Here is an 18,090-nt window from a genome sequence, read left to right as displayed (position 1 = left end):
CAAAAGTGGGGCTGCAGCAACCTGCCTGCTACCGAGGCTAGAGAAGCAGCTGTTTAAACCACCGTTTTTCGTCAACAATGCCCGATCTCTTGCCAATAAAGTAGATGAGCTGAGACTACAAGTTGCAATGTACAACACTATCAAAGACAGTTGCATGCTGTTCATCACAGAAACCTGGCTTCATTCTCTGCTATTTGAGTTGGCAGGTGTAGTGGAAATTTCTTTAAGTTTGAGAATTGCTATTCTCAGAAAACAACCACAAGTGTGATGAATCATCTTAGGTTTAATCACAGGCCCGGAGAGGACGTCCTTTCAGAAGTCCTCTGCCGTCTGTGTTACAAGACCAGTTTATATACCGTACTTTGGACTAATCCTGAACAGACCCCCACATTGCTTGTTCAGGTACTATCTTCAGTCTTCTTACCATCAAAGAAACAAATTGTTGGCAGTCATTTACAACCTTCTACACTAAACCAATAAACAGACAGAACCACACACCCTCAGAGGGTCAAGCAAACATTCAACCCCCACATTGGTTTAAATCAGTGACCATTTGCTCTGTCGTAAAATCCCACACAGGTTACACAGCACAACGCCATGACATAATCGGTGACTACGGTAAGAGCGGAGGAGGACTGTGTGAGTGTATGTTAATGGAAAATGAGGTACCAACACAGTGACTGGAGCCAGTCACTGCTCTTCAGACCTGAAGTACATGTCCGTAAAATGCAGAAAAAAATATTTTGATTTAATTTGATTTTGTACGTTTGCCCATTGACAAGGGAAATGATCAGTCTGTAATTTTAATGGTATGTTTATTTGAACATTGAGAGACAGAATAACAAAAAAATCCAGAAAAACGCATTTCAATAATGTTACAAATACATTTGCAAAACCCTTTTTGGCAAAACCCTTGTTGGCAATCACAGAGGTCAGACGTTTCTTGTAGTTGCCCAACAGGTTTGCATATATCTCATCCACAACCCATTTTCAATGCCCTGGCTGAGAGAAGGAGGTTCTCACACAAAATTTGATGGTACATGGCCCCGTCCATTGTTCCTTTGATGTGGTGCAGTTGTCTTGTCCCCTTAGCAGAAGAACACCCCCAAGGCATAATGTTTCAACCTCCATGTTTGATGGTGGAGATGGTGTTCTTGTGGTCATAGGCAGCATTCCTCCTCCTCCTCCAAACATGGCGAGTTGAGTTGATGCCAAAGAGCTCGATTTTGGTTTCATCTGACCACAACACTTTCACCCTGTTCCATTGAGATGTTCATTGGCAAACTTCAGACAGGCCTGTGCATGTGCTTTTTTGAGCAGGGGGATCTTGTGTGCTCTGCAGGATTTCAGTCCTTTACAGCATAGTGTGTTACCAATTGTTTTCTTCATGACTATGGTCCCATCTGCCTTGAGATCATTGACAAGATCCTCCCGTGTAGTTCTGGGCTGATTCCTCACCATTCTCATGATCATTGAAACTCTACAAGATGAGATCTTGCATGGAGCCCCAGACCAAGGGAGATCGACAGTTATTTTGTTTCTTCTATTTGAGAATAATCACACCAACTGTTGTCACTTCAGCAAGCTGCTTGGAGATGGTCTTGTAGCCCAATCCAGCCTTACAATCTTGTACCTGACATCCTTGTACAGCTCTTTGGTCCTGGCCATGGTGGAGAGTTTGGAATCTGATTGATTGATCGCTTCTGTGGACAGGTGTCTTTTATACAGGTAATGAGCTGAGATTAGGAGGACTCCCTTTAAGACACTGCTCCTAATCTTAGCTCGTTACCTGTATAAATGACACCTGGGAGCCAGAAATCTTGCTGATTGATTGAATTCAATTCAGTTTTATTTGTATAGCACCAAATCACAATACAAATCATATCAAGGCACTTTACAAAAACAGAAACACCCAACAAATCCCTTATGAGCAAGCACTTGGCGACAGTGGAGAGGAAAATCTCCTTTTAACGGAAGAAAAAACCTCCAGCGGAATCAGGGAGGGGAAGGGAAGGGAACGGTACAGTACGTTACGTTACGTTACATTACGTTAGGGTTAGGGTTGGGGAGCTCAGTGCACCGTTGGTCCTCGGGCAGTCTAGGCCTATAGCAGCATAACTAAGGGATGGCTCAGGGTTACCTGAAGCCAGTCTAGCCTTAAAAGTACAGAGAGAGTCTGCCTCCTGAACCCAGACTGGGAGCTGGTTCCACAGGAGAGGAGCTTAGTCTTGATAGTGATAGGGGATCAAATGCTCATTTCACTCATTAAAATATAAATCAATTTATAACTTTTTTTTAAAAATGCATTTGTCTGGATTTGTTTGTTGTTATTCTGTCATTTCTTTGTCAGTGGGAAAACGTAGACAATCAGCAGGGGGTCAAATAATTTTTTTCCCTCACTGTACCACCAGACGCAAATGCTAAGTCAGCACTCAGACGATTAAATAGCACTATTTGTGTACAAGTTGTGCATATCCTAGCTGGGGACTTTGCCATGTGAACTTAAAATCTGTGCTACCTAAATTCTATCAGCACATACAATGTGCTACCAGAGGAGCTAATACATTGGATAAGATCTACTCCAACATCAAGCTGATTTATAGGGCTACACCTCTACCACACCTGGGTTAACCCTCTGGGGTCGACACACGCGCCGGCGTGTTTTGACGCATCTTTTCCTGATAAGGCCGAAACAAACTTAAATTACTCCGTCAATTCTGATCGTACAGATAAAAGAAGTATATCATTCAAATCTGTAAAGGGTCTAGTTTTAGTGGTATACCATCACAATAACAACAAAACGTGCTTTTTTTAAATAAAGAAAGCCGACAGGGTGCGCTCTCGGCCTTTTCTGTCTCTGCCATTTCTCTTCACAGACGCGTAAATAAAACAACCAGAATCTCAGCGAATACTTGCCTCATAAAAATAAGAATTATATGGCTAGAAAGCTTGAAATGTTTTCTTTTGAGTGAAACAATTCAAGTCAAAAACAAATCATCACTTTTTATTTAATCCGTATGAACGTAAGGAGAAGTCCGTTTTTTCCTGTCTCACCTCATTACAGGTAATGCGGTCCCGCCTTGTACACTGTCCACTGTTCACATGTAAATAATCTCAGGTGAACCAGGTAAATATGTGCACACCCCCGAGAAATGACATAAAACGTCAAACTTCATCATAGAATTTACTCACTTTTTCTGCGCGATTGGATGATGGTGCGTCACGGATGTGAAGAAGCGCTTCATGTATTCCACACAGAGACAAACAGTTTAGCTTCTCCTCAGAGTAAAAACACTGATTTTAACTCAAATGAGGATCGTTTGGCTCCTCATTTTGTTTTGTATTGTGCTGCACTAATCTGTCCCATCTACATTGACTGAAAGGCTCATTATGCACGTCTTTGTCTGGTCGTTCAGTGCGTCTTTTGTGTTCTCAGGTAAATCACATGACTATTCATCCTGAGCCACACCTTCTTGCATATGGCCTTTCTGGACAAAAAGTGTCTTAGAAAATTTAAATCAGTGTATTGTTTACTGTGAATGTGTGAACAAGATGACTTTCACAACACTGTGAGGTAAACACTTTAGCCTACAACATGCTGGTGTCCAAAGTCTTGTGAACCAATGTTCTGTTTGTGTTTTATGGTCTTATTTCAGTGAGTAAAAAATTGTAGTTTCGCACTGACCATGCATAACCACTTTTTCTCAAAAACACAATCATGTATAAATTTGCTGCTCACATATTATTGTAGCCATTTTTGTGCTGATTACAGTGTTATTAGACTTTAGACATTAATATGTTTAAAAGACACTGAAAAAAGCACAAATGTCAGGACATGTCAAAATTTGTCCAGGCCCCCAAAACCCCAGAGGGTTAATCTGATCACTTGTCCCTGCTGTTAAACCTCACATAGTGCACATCATGGAGGACCTGTCTTGGGGGGTTATCACTACACAGCATGTTTAGAATGCACTGACAAGATTATTTTCTGAGGGTGCTGAGGAAAAACATCTGCCAAAGACTGCTGCTGTCCTTCTATCACTGCTCCCTAGTGAGCGTCCTGTACAGCTGCCTTTTTGTCTGGTTCACCAGCTGTACAATGTCAAAGAGGATCATCAAGGACGGCTTAGATCATCGGGTGCTCCCTCCCCACTCTGGAGGAGCTAAACAGCTCTCACTTGCTCTCAAAAGCGCACATCATCATGAAGGACCCATCACACCCTGGTCACTCTCTCTTTGTGCTCCTAATATCAGTAAGGAGGTACGGAACGATTAAAACAAGGGCAAATAGACTGAAGAAGCTGTTCATGCGTTAAACACAGTTAAACCTTAAACATTATCTTACACACACAACTCAATACACAACTGTGCAATACCGTATGCAGTATCTGGGATCTGTTCAACTGTCACTTCTCGAGAAATGTAGTGGCATGAGTGTGCTTGTGCAATTTGTGTATACTTACATTCGTGTGTATATGTAGTTATATTCTAAATATTTATATTTTAAATACTTTTTTTTTTTATATTCCTTCCTTTATTCTTTTATTCCTTACCTGTTGATCCTCCGCACTACAGACACTACAGTCTCATTGTACATATTATAATGACAATAAAAGATTTTTAAATTCAATTAAATTGTTCCTACTGCTGAGAAGCCCACCACTGTAACAGTATTCCTCACCATGCTTAATTGGACTGATGGAATTGTCCTTGAAATGACTGGTTCATGGAGATTTTTCTTTTTCACAATCTTTTTCCTTACACTTTAGTGTCCTTGTGGCTTCTGTCTTGGTGCTCTACCATAAAGACCCAATTAATGGAAAATGTTATGTCTTCATCTTTTATCTCGCAACAATAACAATGAAGATGCAGACTCTGATGACAGATAGGCTATCCATTACCCACAATACCTTGCATCACTCATTACTGCGATATCCCTAACTCAAAATACACATCTTCTCCCCTCTTACAACCGATACCCTCATTAAAACAACAGAAAAATTAGTTAACTTCCCATAAAACATACATATGCACTTTTTTTGGCCAATAACAGTAGCAGGAGCACAATTATTTCAATTTCAAACATTTTGTTTGTATCTGAGGGGCAATTTACAAGGAACAGTGAGCAACAACATGGACAAAAACACACAGGACATCAAAAACATAACATACGAAAGGAGCAAAAAACGATCACAAAGATGGGTGTGGCCCAATCACTAGTTGTTACAGGCTCCACAATCCCATTCTTGACCATAGCATCCATTGCCCCTTTTCCATTATACAGTTTCAGCACTACTTGATTTGACTTTGTTTTGGTCATTATTACAATCGGTTCCAAGGCTTATAATGTAGCTTTGCGTTAATGTCTTTCATGCTGCCCAGTTCATCGCAGAAGACCTCTTTAATATACTTCCCTATATCATCTGCAGCTGTTTGGAACTGTCTGACATTTCCCTCACCTCTTTCCAGTTGAAGCGGATTGCCTCTTACCACAAACAACCCATTATGGCTGTGCAGTTTCCCTTGGTAATGTAGACTAGGAGTCTTACAGTCTGATTGTTGCACTGCACCAGTACATCTGTCATCCCTTCCATGTGCACAGGTTGTCTGGTATATGCGATGAAAACAGTTTCTGAAGGACGTAGAGAAAGATTCATTTCCTGTAGATTTAATAAGACATTGATGATGTCATTCCTGTGTCTATTTGCATCTTTATTAAATGTCCTTCCAACTTGGTTTGGATCCAAAAACTTTCATTGCTCTCACCTACAGTCATTACTCATACTGTATTTACTGTGGCAGACATGTCTTCTTCTGAAGAATCACTACTACAGTCCTTTTTGTGTTTGACTGTGCGAACATGTCTTCTCTTCTTGTAGTTTGCCCTGTTCTGTATATTTCCAGTCTTTGAGTCTTTCTCTCAGCTCTTTTGGTTTTTGTATGCTTGCTTTACATGGCCCCTTTATTCCACAACTAGGGCAAAACCTATCCTTACACCAACATATTTCTGCTCTCAGCCCCCTTATCACTAGGATAATAAACCAATCCCTTCAGTCCGGTCACGTACCATCTGCTTTAAAAACTGCCATAACCAGACCACATCTTAAGAAATCTACTCTCGATCCTAAGATTCTTGCTAATTATAGGCCCATATCTAATTTGCCTTTTCTTCCTAAGGTCTTAGAGAAAGTAGTTGCCAGTCATCTCCAGGATCACCTCAAACACAACAACATTTTTGAAAAGTTCCAGTCTGGTTTCCGCTCTGCCCATAGTACAGAAACAGCATTGGTGAGGGTTACAAACGACCTGCTGATGACAGCTGATGCTGGATCACCATCACTTCTTGTCCTTTTGGGTCTTTCTGCAGCATTTGATACTGTCGATCATGGTTTACTCCTGAACCGGCCATATAACTCTGTTAGACTTAATAACAACGTACTGCGCTGGTTTGAGTCATACCTAACAGACAGATCTGAATTTGTGGCTATTGGAACCTCAAGGTCGTCTTCACATGCTGTTGGTTGCGGGGTCCCGCAGGGATCAGTTCTCGGACCTATTTTTTTTTTATTATTTAAATGCTTCCACTTGGTAAAATCATCAGTTATCTGGGAATTTCTTTTCACGGCTACGCTGATGACACACAATTATACATGAAAACTGACACTCAATCATCATCGTCCCCAGTACCATCATCACTATCAACACTTTCAGTATGTCTGGAGGAGATAAGGCCTTGGATGAATTACACCTTCCTTCAACTGAACAGCTCAAAAACACAAGCCATCCTCATTGGATCTCCTCATCAGATTAGAACATCCACCATAAACTGTATTACATTTTCTGGCCAGGACATTTCTTTATCACCACTAGTCACCAATCTCGGTGTGTTTGACTTTCATCTAACCTTTGAAACCCATATCAAACATCTCTGCAAGACATCTTTTCATCATCTCAGGAATATAGCGAGACTTCATCCCACACTCTTTTTATGGGATGCTGAGAAACTCGTCCATGCCTTTGTCTCCTCGAGACTTGATTACTGCAGCGCACTTCTGATCGGGATTCCCAATAAGAGCATTCAGAAACTCCAGCACGTTCAGAATTGTGCCGCTAGGATCCTTATGAGAGTGCGTAAATATGAACATATCACACTAATCCTCAAATCTCTACATTGGCTTCCCGTTTCAGCTCGAATTGAGTATAAAGTTTCTCTCCTCACATACCAGTGTATCTATGGTGATGCCCCTATCTACCTCAAGGAACTTCTTACTCCACAGATCTCAGCACGCTCTCTCCGTTCCAGAAATACACATTGGCTCCTTCCTCCTAGGACTAAGACACGCACCATTGGGGACAGAGCTTTTTGCACAGCCGCCCTCTGCCTATGGAATGCCCTCCCTGATCATCTGAGGGCTCCACAAATGTCTAATGCTTTTAAAAAGCGCCTAAAAACATAAAATGTTTTAATGTTTAATACCTTTAGTGTTTAAAATGTGTTTAGTGTTTTTCAGTCAGCATATGAGCTGGTCCCTTAATGCATCATTTAAAGCATCTCCAAACTCACAATGTTCAGCCAGTTAATGTAAAGCTGCAACAAACATAGTGACAGACTCACCCTCTTCTTGATTTTGAGTATGAAATCAGAATCTCTCTACAATCATCAGAGGCTTTGAGGAAAAATGGTTGATCAGTGTGTCCATGATTTCTAGAATTAACCCGGGGCTCCCATTAAGTAACAGAGGAAAGCCTTATTCTTCGCATCACAGCCAACACACATTAATTCTTCCATTCTCGTCACCACTTTTTGTTATGTCTTCACCTTATATCTTGGAACATAACAGTGAAGATGCAGACTCCAATAACAGTTTAACCTTCAGTGTTCACACCAAACTGTACTGTGAGTGCTTCCACATGCAGCCCTCAACAACATAGGCTGTCCATTGCCTACAATGCCTTGCCTCACTCATTAATACGGTGGCCCTGCTAATTCAAAGTACACAACAGAAAGCTGTTGAGATGGCCATTATTTTTGCAGGTTCTCTCATCAGAGGACTTTTGAAGCTCTAAAGTTAGTGACCGATGGATTCTTCATCATCCTCTGACGACAGCCCTTCTTGTTGGATGGCCAACACGAAGAAGAGTGGTGTTTCTAAGCTTCTTTCTTTTCCCACTTAAGTCCACTGTACTCCTCAAAGCTTGTTCTTATAACCTTGTCTTATCTTGTCTTTGGCTTGCCATGGTTTTCACACAGAGATCTTTAAAATATTCTAGGACTTCATAACTTGCTTTTCTTTCCCCCTCACGTGCGGTGTGACTTGTGGGGCCTCATATGCACCAAGGCTGTGGAAAAAAATAGATTTTTAGCCATAGTTTCTAAAACAATACAATATCAATATTCCAGCGCCTAATATCAATACTCCCCCTGGCCATAAGGGGCTGCTGTAATTTTCATCATCCTACACTAGATGATGCCAGTCCTTCTTGTATAATGTGCATGTTTGCCTTTAAAAGTAGATCTTTGGCTATATTTTGGCTTTAAAGTTAAAGATGGTATTAATGACATAGACAAAACACGAGTTCTGGCAGCTGTCACACCACACTGAAAAGTTAGCAGTCTCCACACAACCTGTTGAGCCGCCTATAAGCTAACATCTAGCTCAGCTCATGCACAGAAGATTACAGACTCAGTAGTGCATTTTTTTTTTATCTCTCAAGATCTGTGACCTTAATAATGTTGTTGTAAATCCAGCTTTGTTATGCCAAGTTCTGTCTGCCTGCTGCAATCTGCATGTGCCATACAGAAGAGTGCAATGCTAAATGAGCTGAGGCTTAAGGCACTTTTTTATGCTTTATTTATAATTTTGGCACTATTTTTAAAATGATGTCGAGTATTGCAATATATGGCATTTATATTGGTATTGAATCATATCGTACTGTACAGTACAACACTGTTCCGAGGTACATATCATATCATTGCCCATCTATCCAGGTATATGTCGTATCGTTTCCCATGTATCGAGGTACTTATTATACTGTGACATCCTTAATGATACCCAACCCTAATATGCACAACCTTTCAGCGCTATTTGGTACAGGTCGACTCCAGTCAGGTGGTAAATGTATCTAAAAGAGAATTAAAACAAACAAGATGTACAAGATTACAATTTGGAATGCCACAGCAACGAGTTGAATTATGTTTGTTAATGAAATTTACATCTTAGATATAAATTTGCAAAAGTACTACACATTTTTTCACTTTGTCATTAGGAAGTGTATATGGGTGTAAATTAATAACGCAGTTTTAATCACAGTTTTAGCCATTTAAAGTTAAATCAAAAGCAAAAGTGTGGGGAAAAAAGTCTGAATACTTTCTCAAGTCACTGTATGTGTTGACTGAACCTGTTCTTCTTATTCTCTTACGCTCAGAGTAGATTGTATTTATAGCCTTCATTTGCTGCATATCTCTTCTCTTTTTCTACTTCCTCTTTTCTGCATGTGTAGTGATATCTGACCTTACAGTACTGCTTCCCAAAAATAATAAAGTCTGAACCAGAATACAGAATACTAATGTGATATGGAGAACATAAGCTTTGGTAAAATGATTTGTAACATGAGTAAGTAATGTTTTATGTCTTTTTTAAGATAAAGAAATCATCTACATCTGTCCATTCACTGGAGCTGTGAAAGGCAAAGTGTTGATCACCAATTACAGACTGTACTTCAAGAGTTCAGATGCTGTAAGTCCTATTAAGCTAACATGGGTCCATTCAGTGGCACGTCACCCTGTGACACCCTTTAACAGATGGAAACCATCTACACATTTAATTTCACTTTTGGTCTCCATCAACTCCTGTCATATTTTGTGTGACACTGACTCTGTCTCATAGGATGTGGCAGTGATGCTGGACGTTCCTCTGGGTGTCATCAGTCGTGTGGAGAAGATGGGTGGGGCATCAAGCAGAGGAGAAAACTCCTACGGCCTGGATATTATCTGCAAGGTGTGTGTGTCTAAGAAACTGTACTACTATACAGGATATGCCAAAACAAGTTATGTAAAACTATTAACATCAAAGTGTAGGTAAGGCTGCAGGTGTATTTTGCTTCTGCTATAAAGCGCTTCAATAGCATATACTGTACATATACAGTGGGTACGGAAAGTATTCAGACCCCTTTAAATTTTTCATTCTTTGTGTCATTGCAGCCATTTGCCAAAATCAAAAAAGTTCATTTTATTTCTCATTAATGTACACTCAGCACCCCATCTTGACAGAAAAAAACTGAAATGTAGAAATTTTTGCAAATTTATTAAAAAAGAAAAACTGAAATATCACATGGTCATAAGTATTCAGACCCTTTGCAGTGACACTCATATTTAACTCACATGCTGTCCATTTCTTCTGATCCTCCTTGAGATGGTTCTGCTCCTTCACTGGAGTCCAGCTGTGTTTAATTAAATTGATTGGACTTGATTAGGAAAGGCACACACCTGTCTATATAAGACCTTACAGCTCACAGTGCATGTCAGAGCAAATGAGAATCATGAGGTCGAAGGAACTGCCCAAGGAGCTCAGAGACAGAATTGTGGCAAGGCACAGATCTGGCCAAGGTTACAAAAGAATTTCTGCAGCACTCAAGGTTCCTAAGAGCACAGTGGCCCCCATAATCCTCAAATGGAAAAAGTTTGGAATGACCAGAACTCTTCCTAGACCTGGCCGTCCAGCCAAACTGAGCAATCGTGGGAGAAGAGCCTTGGTGAGAGAGGTAAAGAAGAACCCAAAGATCACTGTGGCTGAGCTCCAGAGATGCAGTAGGGAGATGGGAGAAAGTTCCACAAAGTCAACTATCACTGCAGCCCTCTACCAGTCGGAGCTTTATGGCAGAGTGGCCCGACGGAAGCTTCTCCTCAGTGCAAGACACATGAAAGCCCACATAGAGTTTGCCAAAAGACACATGAAGGACTCCCAGACTATGAGAAATAAGATTCTCTGGTCTGATGAGACCAAGATTGAACTTTTTGGCGTTAATTCTAAGTGGTATGTGTGGAGAAAACGAGGCACTGCTCATCCCCTGTCCAATACAATCCCTACAGTGAAACATGGTGGTGGGAGCATCATGTTGTGGGGGTGTTTTTCAGCAGCAGGGACAGCACGACTGGTTGCAATTGAAGGAAACATGAAGTAAGTACAGAGATATCCTGGAAGAAAACCTCTTCCAGAGTGCTCAGGACCTCAGACTGGGCTGAAGGTTCACCTTTCAACAGGACAATGACCCTAAGCACACAGCTAAAATAACAAAGGAGTGGCTTTGGAACAACTCTGTGACCGTTCTTGACTGGCCCAGCCAGAGCCCTGACCTAAACCCAATTGAGCATCTCTGGAGAGACCTGAAAATGGCTGTCCACCAACGTTCACCATCCAACCTGACAGAACTGGAGAGGATCTGCAAGGAAGAATGGCAGAGGATGCCCAAATCCAGGTGTGAAAAACTTGTTGCATCATTCCCAAGAAGACTCATGGCTGTACTAGCTCAAAAGGGTGCTTCTACTCAATACTGAGCACAGGGTCTGAATACTTATGACCATGTGATATTTCAGTTTTTCTTTTTTAATAAATTTGCAAAAATTTCTACATTTCTGTTTTTTTCTGTCAAGATGGGGTGCTGAGTGTACATTAATGAGAAATAAAATGAACTTTTTTGATTTTGGCAAATGGCTGCAATGACACAAAGAGTGAAACATTTAAAGGGGTCTGAATACTTTCCGTACCCACTGTAAATATATATATACAGATATACAGTGGTGTGAAAAAGTGCCCTTCCTGATTTATATTTTTGCATATTTGTCACACTTTGTTTCAGATCACCAAACAAATTCAAATATTAGTCAAAGATAACACAAGTAAACACATCATGCAGTTTTTAAATGAAGGTTTTTATTAAGGGAAAACAAAATCCAAAACTACATGGCCCAGTGTGAAAAAGTGTTTGACCCACCCTGTTAAAACATAACTTAACCCTCTGGGGTCGACAAAACGTTGTGCTTTTTTTAAATAAAGAAAGCTGACAGGGTGCGCTCTCGGACTTTTCTGTCTCTGCCATTTCTCTTCACAGACGCGTAAATAAAACAACCAGAATCTCAGCGAATACTTGCCTCATAAAAATAAGAATTATATGGCTAGAAAGCTTGAAATGTCTTCTTTTGAGTGAAACAATTCAAGTCAAAAACAAATCATCACTTTTTATTTAATCCGTATGAACGTAAGGAGAAGTCCGTTTTTTCCTGTCTCACCTCATTACAGGTAATGCGGTCCCACCTTGTACACTGTCCACTGTTCACATGTAAATAATCTCAGGTGAACCAGGTAAATATGTGCACGCCCCCGAGAAATGACACAAAATATCAAACTTCATCATAGAATTTACTCGTTTACCCGTTTGGATGATGGCGCGTTACGCACGTGAAGCGGCGCTCCTTACATTCCTCACAGAGACAAATAGTTTAGCTTGTCCTCAGAGTAAAAACACTGATTTTAACTCAAATGAGGATCGTTTGCTCCTCATTGTGTTGTATTGTACAGCACTAATCCGTCCCATCTACATTGACTGAAAGGCTCATTATGCGCGCCTTTGTCTGGACGTTCAGTGCGTCTTTTGTGTTCTCAGGTAAATCACATGACTATTCATCCTGAGCCACACCTTCTTGCATATGGCCTTTCTGGACAAAAAGTGTCTTAGAAAATTTAAATCAGTGTATTGTTTACTGTGAATGTGTGAACAAGATGACATTCACAGCACTCTGAAGTAAACACTTTAGCCTACAACATGCTGGTCTCCAAAGTCTTGTGAACCAATGTTCTGTTTGTGTTTTATGGTCTTATTCCAGTGAATAAAAAATTGTAGCTTTTCACTAGCCATGCATAAACACTTTTTTCTCAAAAACACAATAATGTATAAACTTGAAGCTCACATATTATTGTAGCCAATTTTGTGCTGATTACAGTGTTATCAGACTTTAGACATTAATATGTTTAAAAAACACTGAAAAAAGCACAAATGTCAGGACATGCCAAAATTTGTCCAGGCCCCAAAAACCCCCTCAGACCCCAGAGGGTTAACTGTGGTTTATCACACCTGTGTTCAATTCCTCTAGCCACACCCAGGCCTGATTACTGCCACACCAATCAAGAAATCACTTAAATAGGACCTGCCTGACAAAGTGAAGTAGACCAAAAGATCCTCAAAATCTAGACATCATGCCGAGATACAAAGAAATTCAAAAACAAACGAGAAAGAAAGTAATTGAGATCTGTCAGTCTGGAAAAGGTTATAAAGCCATTTCTAAAGCTTTGGGACTGCAGCAAACCACATCAACTCCTATCTACAAATGGCGAAAACATGGAACAGTGGAGAACCTGAGAACCAAAATTACCATGGCATGTATGGCAGAGTTCCCAGATGAAAACCGCTGCTGTGCAAAAGGAACATAAAGGCTCGTCTCAGTTTTGCCAGAAAACATCTTTATGATCCCCAAGACTTTTGGGAAACTACTCTGTGGACTGATGTGACAAAAGTTGAACTTTTTTGGAAGGTGTGTGTCCCGTTAAGTCTGGCGTAAAAGTAACACTGCATTTCAGAAAAAGAACATCATACGAACAGTAAAATATGGTGGGGGTAGTGTGATGGTCTGGGGCTTTTTTGCTGCTTCAGGACCTGCTGTGCTAAATGGAACCATGAATTCTGCTGTCTACCAAAAAATCCTGAAGGAGAATATACGAACATCTGATCGTGACCTCAAGCTGAAGCGTTTTGCAGCAGGACAATGATCCAAAACACACCAGCAAGTCCACCTCTGAATGGCTAAAGAAAAGCAAAATGAAGACTTTGGAGTGGCCTAGTCAAAGTCCTGACCTGAATCCGATTGAGATGCTGTGGCATGACCTTAAAATGGAGGTTCATGCTCAAAAACCCTTCAATGTGACAGAATTACAACAATTCTGCAAAGATGAGTGGGCCAAAATTCCTCCACAGCGCTGTAACAAACTCATTGCAAGTTATCGCAAATGCTTGATCGCAGTTGTTGCTGCAAGGGTGGCCCAACCAGTTATTAGGTTTAGGGGGCAAACACTTTATCACACAGGGCCATGTAGTTTTGGATTTTGTTTTCCCCTTAATAATAAAAACCTTGATTTAAAAACTGCATTATGTTGTTTACTTATCTTTGACAAATATTTAAATTTGTTTGATGATCTGAAACATTAAAGTGACAAACATGCATACACTTTTTCACACCACTGTATTTATATGCAAACAATTATTCAAAGCTACGCTACATCTTACATTCCTAAACTGCTAAGTTTGCCATATGTAAATATGTCATGTAAAACAGACAAAAATCAAAGAATGTGCAACTATTTACAACACCACAAACACATCACACTAAAAATCTCTTTTTTTCCCCATTTGTGCCACTCCAAGAAACAGTTGTTCTGTAGTAGTCGCTATATTGTTTACATTCACTAAACAAAATCCCAATCCCAATTCCTCAAAACATTGTAAAAATGTGAAAACTCTCCAAAATACTGCTTACAATCAGTGTCACTATTGATATGAGATATTTAGGCAGATATTGGTATCAAATTCATAAGTTTGTTACTGTAACAACACAGGAGCTTGTACTCTGTGTGTGTGTGTGTGTGTGTGTGTGTGTGTGTGTGTGTGTGTGTGTGTGTGTGTGTGCGTGTGTGTGTGTTAAGGGTGTGTGAAGGTGTGTGTAAATGTGTGTCTTGACTAGATGTTTGGGGTGTTCTGGTTTATGTCATTGGAACATATATATGCTGCCAGTTGTGGGTCTTTGCCTGTTGTTTTGCTTCTTTGCTTCTGTTGAGTTCACAGATTAAATATAAGATTAAAATATAGCCATAGTGTCTGTGGTTAATGGGTTCCTCCAAGTAGGTTATGATAGTTAGCTGATGTTTATTCAAGTGGTATTTTTAGCCCACGATGGGGTACTGACTGACTGTACATGACTGTTAAAAGAGCAGTCATGAGACCCAAAGTGGGGTCAAAAGTGGCAGAATCAGTTTTCAGCCATGCAAGAGATGAGTGTTCCATTATCTTGAACCTTGGTGTCTGCAGATAACAGAAATGTGTGGTTGCCTAGAATTCCTGAGATGTTGTTTAAGACAGTTATGTTTGCCCTTACCTGACATTACCCTACACTTGATTTATTTTAGTAGTAGGAGTTTATTTTGTCCATAACATTCAGTTTTGCTAGGCTAAATAACAGAAACACCTTGCTGTTTGATGTAGTACTTATTCAACAGCAGAACAAACTGAGATGAGATTAAATGAGACGAAGTAAAAAGTTCTAAGTAGTAAAAATAGTCAGTAACAGTCCAGTTCATGTTGGTTAGTTATCTGCCATTGGCTAAGGTGTTGTACAGCCTGATGTCAGTGGGGATAAAGGATCTCCTGTATCATTCAGTCCGGCAGCACAGTGAGGTGAGTCGTCCACTACAGCTGCTTCTCTGGTCCATCAGGATGTTGTGAACGGGATGATCAGTGTATTCTACCTTTTTCTGTGTGCATCTCTCCACCACAGCCTCCAGTGAGTTCAGCCTCATTCCAGTCACTGAACTGGCTTTTTGCACCAGTTTGTCCAACCGCCTTGCATCCTTCTGCTTTATGCTGCCTCCCCAGCAGAATGCAGCATGAAACAGCAGACTTACTGCCATAGTTTGGTAAAACATGTGCAGCTTCCTCCTAGACATGAAAGGACAAAATTCCATCCAAGATCAAAGTCCACACTCATGAGGTGTCAAATGTCCACACTCTTGAGAACAAGAAGACTGTGGAGACAATCCCAACGCAGTGTGGGGGGACTGCTGTGTTTTTGTCTACACCAAAACCTGGCTAAATGAGAAGATCATGGATGCCGTACTTCAGCTAGAGGGACAAATGGAGTAGCCTCACAAACTGGCAGGCTAAAGGGAGGCAGTCTGGCCATATATATCAACAAATCATGTGGTTGCAATTTGCTGCTCACCACAAGTAGAGCTATTGACTTTGAAATGTCAACCATTCATATCATACCACAGGAGCTGACCACAGTTGCTTTAATACTAGTCATTTGCTGTGTAGTTCATGTCTGTTATAAGTCAACGAGTCAAAGTGAACACATGAGCTGTGAGTGTATAGTAACTTCACTACAGACATTCAATTCAATTCAATTTTATTTGTATAGTGCCAAATCACAATACAAATCATCTCAAGGCACTTTACAAAAAAACCAAAAAAACCCAACAATTCCCTTATGAGCAAGCACTTGGCAACAGTGGAGAGGAAAAAATCTCCTTAATGGAAGAAAAAACCTCCACCAGAACCGGGCTCAGTTTGGGCAGCCATCTGCCTTGACCGGTTGGGGAGAGTGGATAGAGGGGAGAGAAAAGAACTGCAACAATAAACAACAAATAGACACTGCAGGTTGGTGGTTGATTAACTGGAGGATTTTTATGGAGGTACTGGGACATCCAGATAGTAATGAGTTACAGTAATCTAGCCTTGAGGTAATAAATGCATGGACTAGTTTTTCTGCATCATTTTGAGACAGGATGTTCCTAATTTTGGGAATGTTGCGCAAGTGAAAGAAGGCAGTTCTAGCCTTCTGTTTTCTCTGAATTTAAAAGTAGAAAGTTACTGGTCATCCAAGCCTTTATGTCAGTTAGACACACCTGAAGTTTGGTTATCTGGTTTGTGTTAACAGGTTTCATAGATAGATACAACTGAGTGTCATCTGCATAGCAGTGGTAATTAATAGAGTGCTTCCTAATGACATAGCCTAAAGGAAGCATGTACAGGGTGAACAGAATCGGTCCTAGCACAGAGCCTTGTGGAACTCCATAACTAACTTTTGTGTGTGTGGAAGGTTCATCATGAACATGAACAAACTGAAATCTATCCAGTAAATAGGATTGGAACCATTTTAATCCTCTGATACCAGTCACATGCTCCAGTCTCTGTAATAAGATTTTGTGGTCAATAGTGTCAAATACAGCACTAAGATCTACGAGGACAAATATAGAAACAAGTCCATTATCTGAGGCTAAGAGAAGATCGTTGGTAACTTTTAACAGTGCTGTTTCTGTACTATGATGTGCTCTAAAACCTGATTTGAAAGTCTTCAAATAGTTAATTTTTGTGACGTGAGGCTATTTTGCCACTGTATGTGCATAATCTGTGCATAATAGTACTTACATAAGTAGAAAGAGATTGTCTTAGTAGTACTGATAGAGTTGATCAGTTTTTTTTATGTTCAAGGAAGCACAATTTTAACCCTCTGGGGTCTAAGGGTGTTTTGGGGCCCTGGACAAGTTTTGACATGCCCTGACATTTGTGCTTTTTTCAGTTGCGTTTAAAAACATGTTAATAGCTAAAGTCTGATAACACTAATCAGCATAAACTGGGCTCCAATAATATGTGCGCAGCAAGTTTATACATGATTGTGTTTTTGAGAAAACAGCGTTTATGCATGGTTAGTGAAAAACAAAAAATTTTAAGTCACTGAAATAAGGCCATAAAACACATACAGAACATTGGTTCACAAGACATTTGAGAATTACATCATTCTCAGTCGTCCAGGGGAAGTTTTCTAAAGGTGGAGTTCACCACCTCTCCAGGTGGCTTCATCAGTTTGACTGATGAGACTGGTGAAGCCACCTGCAGGGGTGGTGAAATGTTTCGACTTAAAAACTGAAAGCCCAGTTGCCATGACTCAACGTTTAGATAAAGCTTGATATTTTATGCCATTTCTCGGGAGTGTGTACATAATTAGCTGGCTCACCTCAAATTATTTCCATATGAACAGTGCGCTCAGTGCGAGGTGGGATCACATTAGCTATAATGAGGTGAGACAGAATAAACCGTGCTGCTTCTTACTTTCATACAGATTACATAAAAAGAGATTTGTTTTTGACTTGCATTGTTTCATTTAAAAGTAGACATTTCAAGCTTTCTATACATATATTTCTCATTTTTATGAGGCAAGTATTCAGGTTGTTTTATTTACGTGTCTGTGAAGACAGGTGACAAAGACGG

At 40.3% G+C, this 18,090-nt stretch overlaps 1 protein-coding gene across 4 annotated transcripts in view; it reads left to right on the top strand.

Annotated features, from left to right (window-relative positions):
* mtm1 (myotubularin 1) overlaps nucleotides 1-18,090 on the top strand; it is an 86,597-nt gene that overhangs the window by 29,304 nt on the left and 39,203 nt on the right. For all 4 annotated transcript variants that reach the window (XR_003296272.1, XM_026317430.1, XM_026317416.1 and 1 more), the window contains 2 exons: nucleotides 9,643-9,737; nucleotides 9,888-9,998. Coding sequence is in view for 3 of the 4 variants with exons in the window: in XM_026317430.1 (XP_026173215.1) it covers nucleotides 9,643-9,737; nucleotides 9,888-9,998 (206 nt within the window). In the remaining variant the exon portion in view is untranslated. The remainder of the gene's footprint in view (nucleotides 1-9,642; nucleotides 9,738-9,887; nucleotides 9,999-18,090) is intronic.

The sequence above is a fragment of the Mastacembelus armatus genome, chromosome 18 (genome assembly GCF_900324485.2).
Source record: "Mastacembelus armatus chromosome 18, fMasArm1.2, whole genome shotgun sequence".
Classification (NCBI taxonomy): domain Eukaryota; kingdom Metazoa; phylum Chordata; class Actinopteri; order Synbranchiformes; family Mastacembelidae; genus Mastacembelus; species Mastacembelus armatus.
The sequence above is the reverse complement of the archived record's forward strand: the minus strand, read 5'-3'. Positions and strand labels throughout refer to the sequence as shown.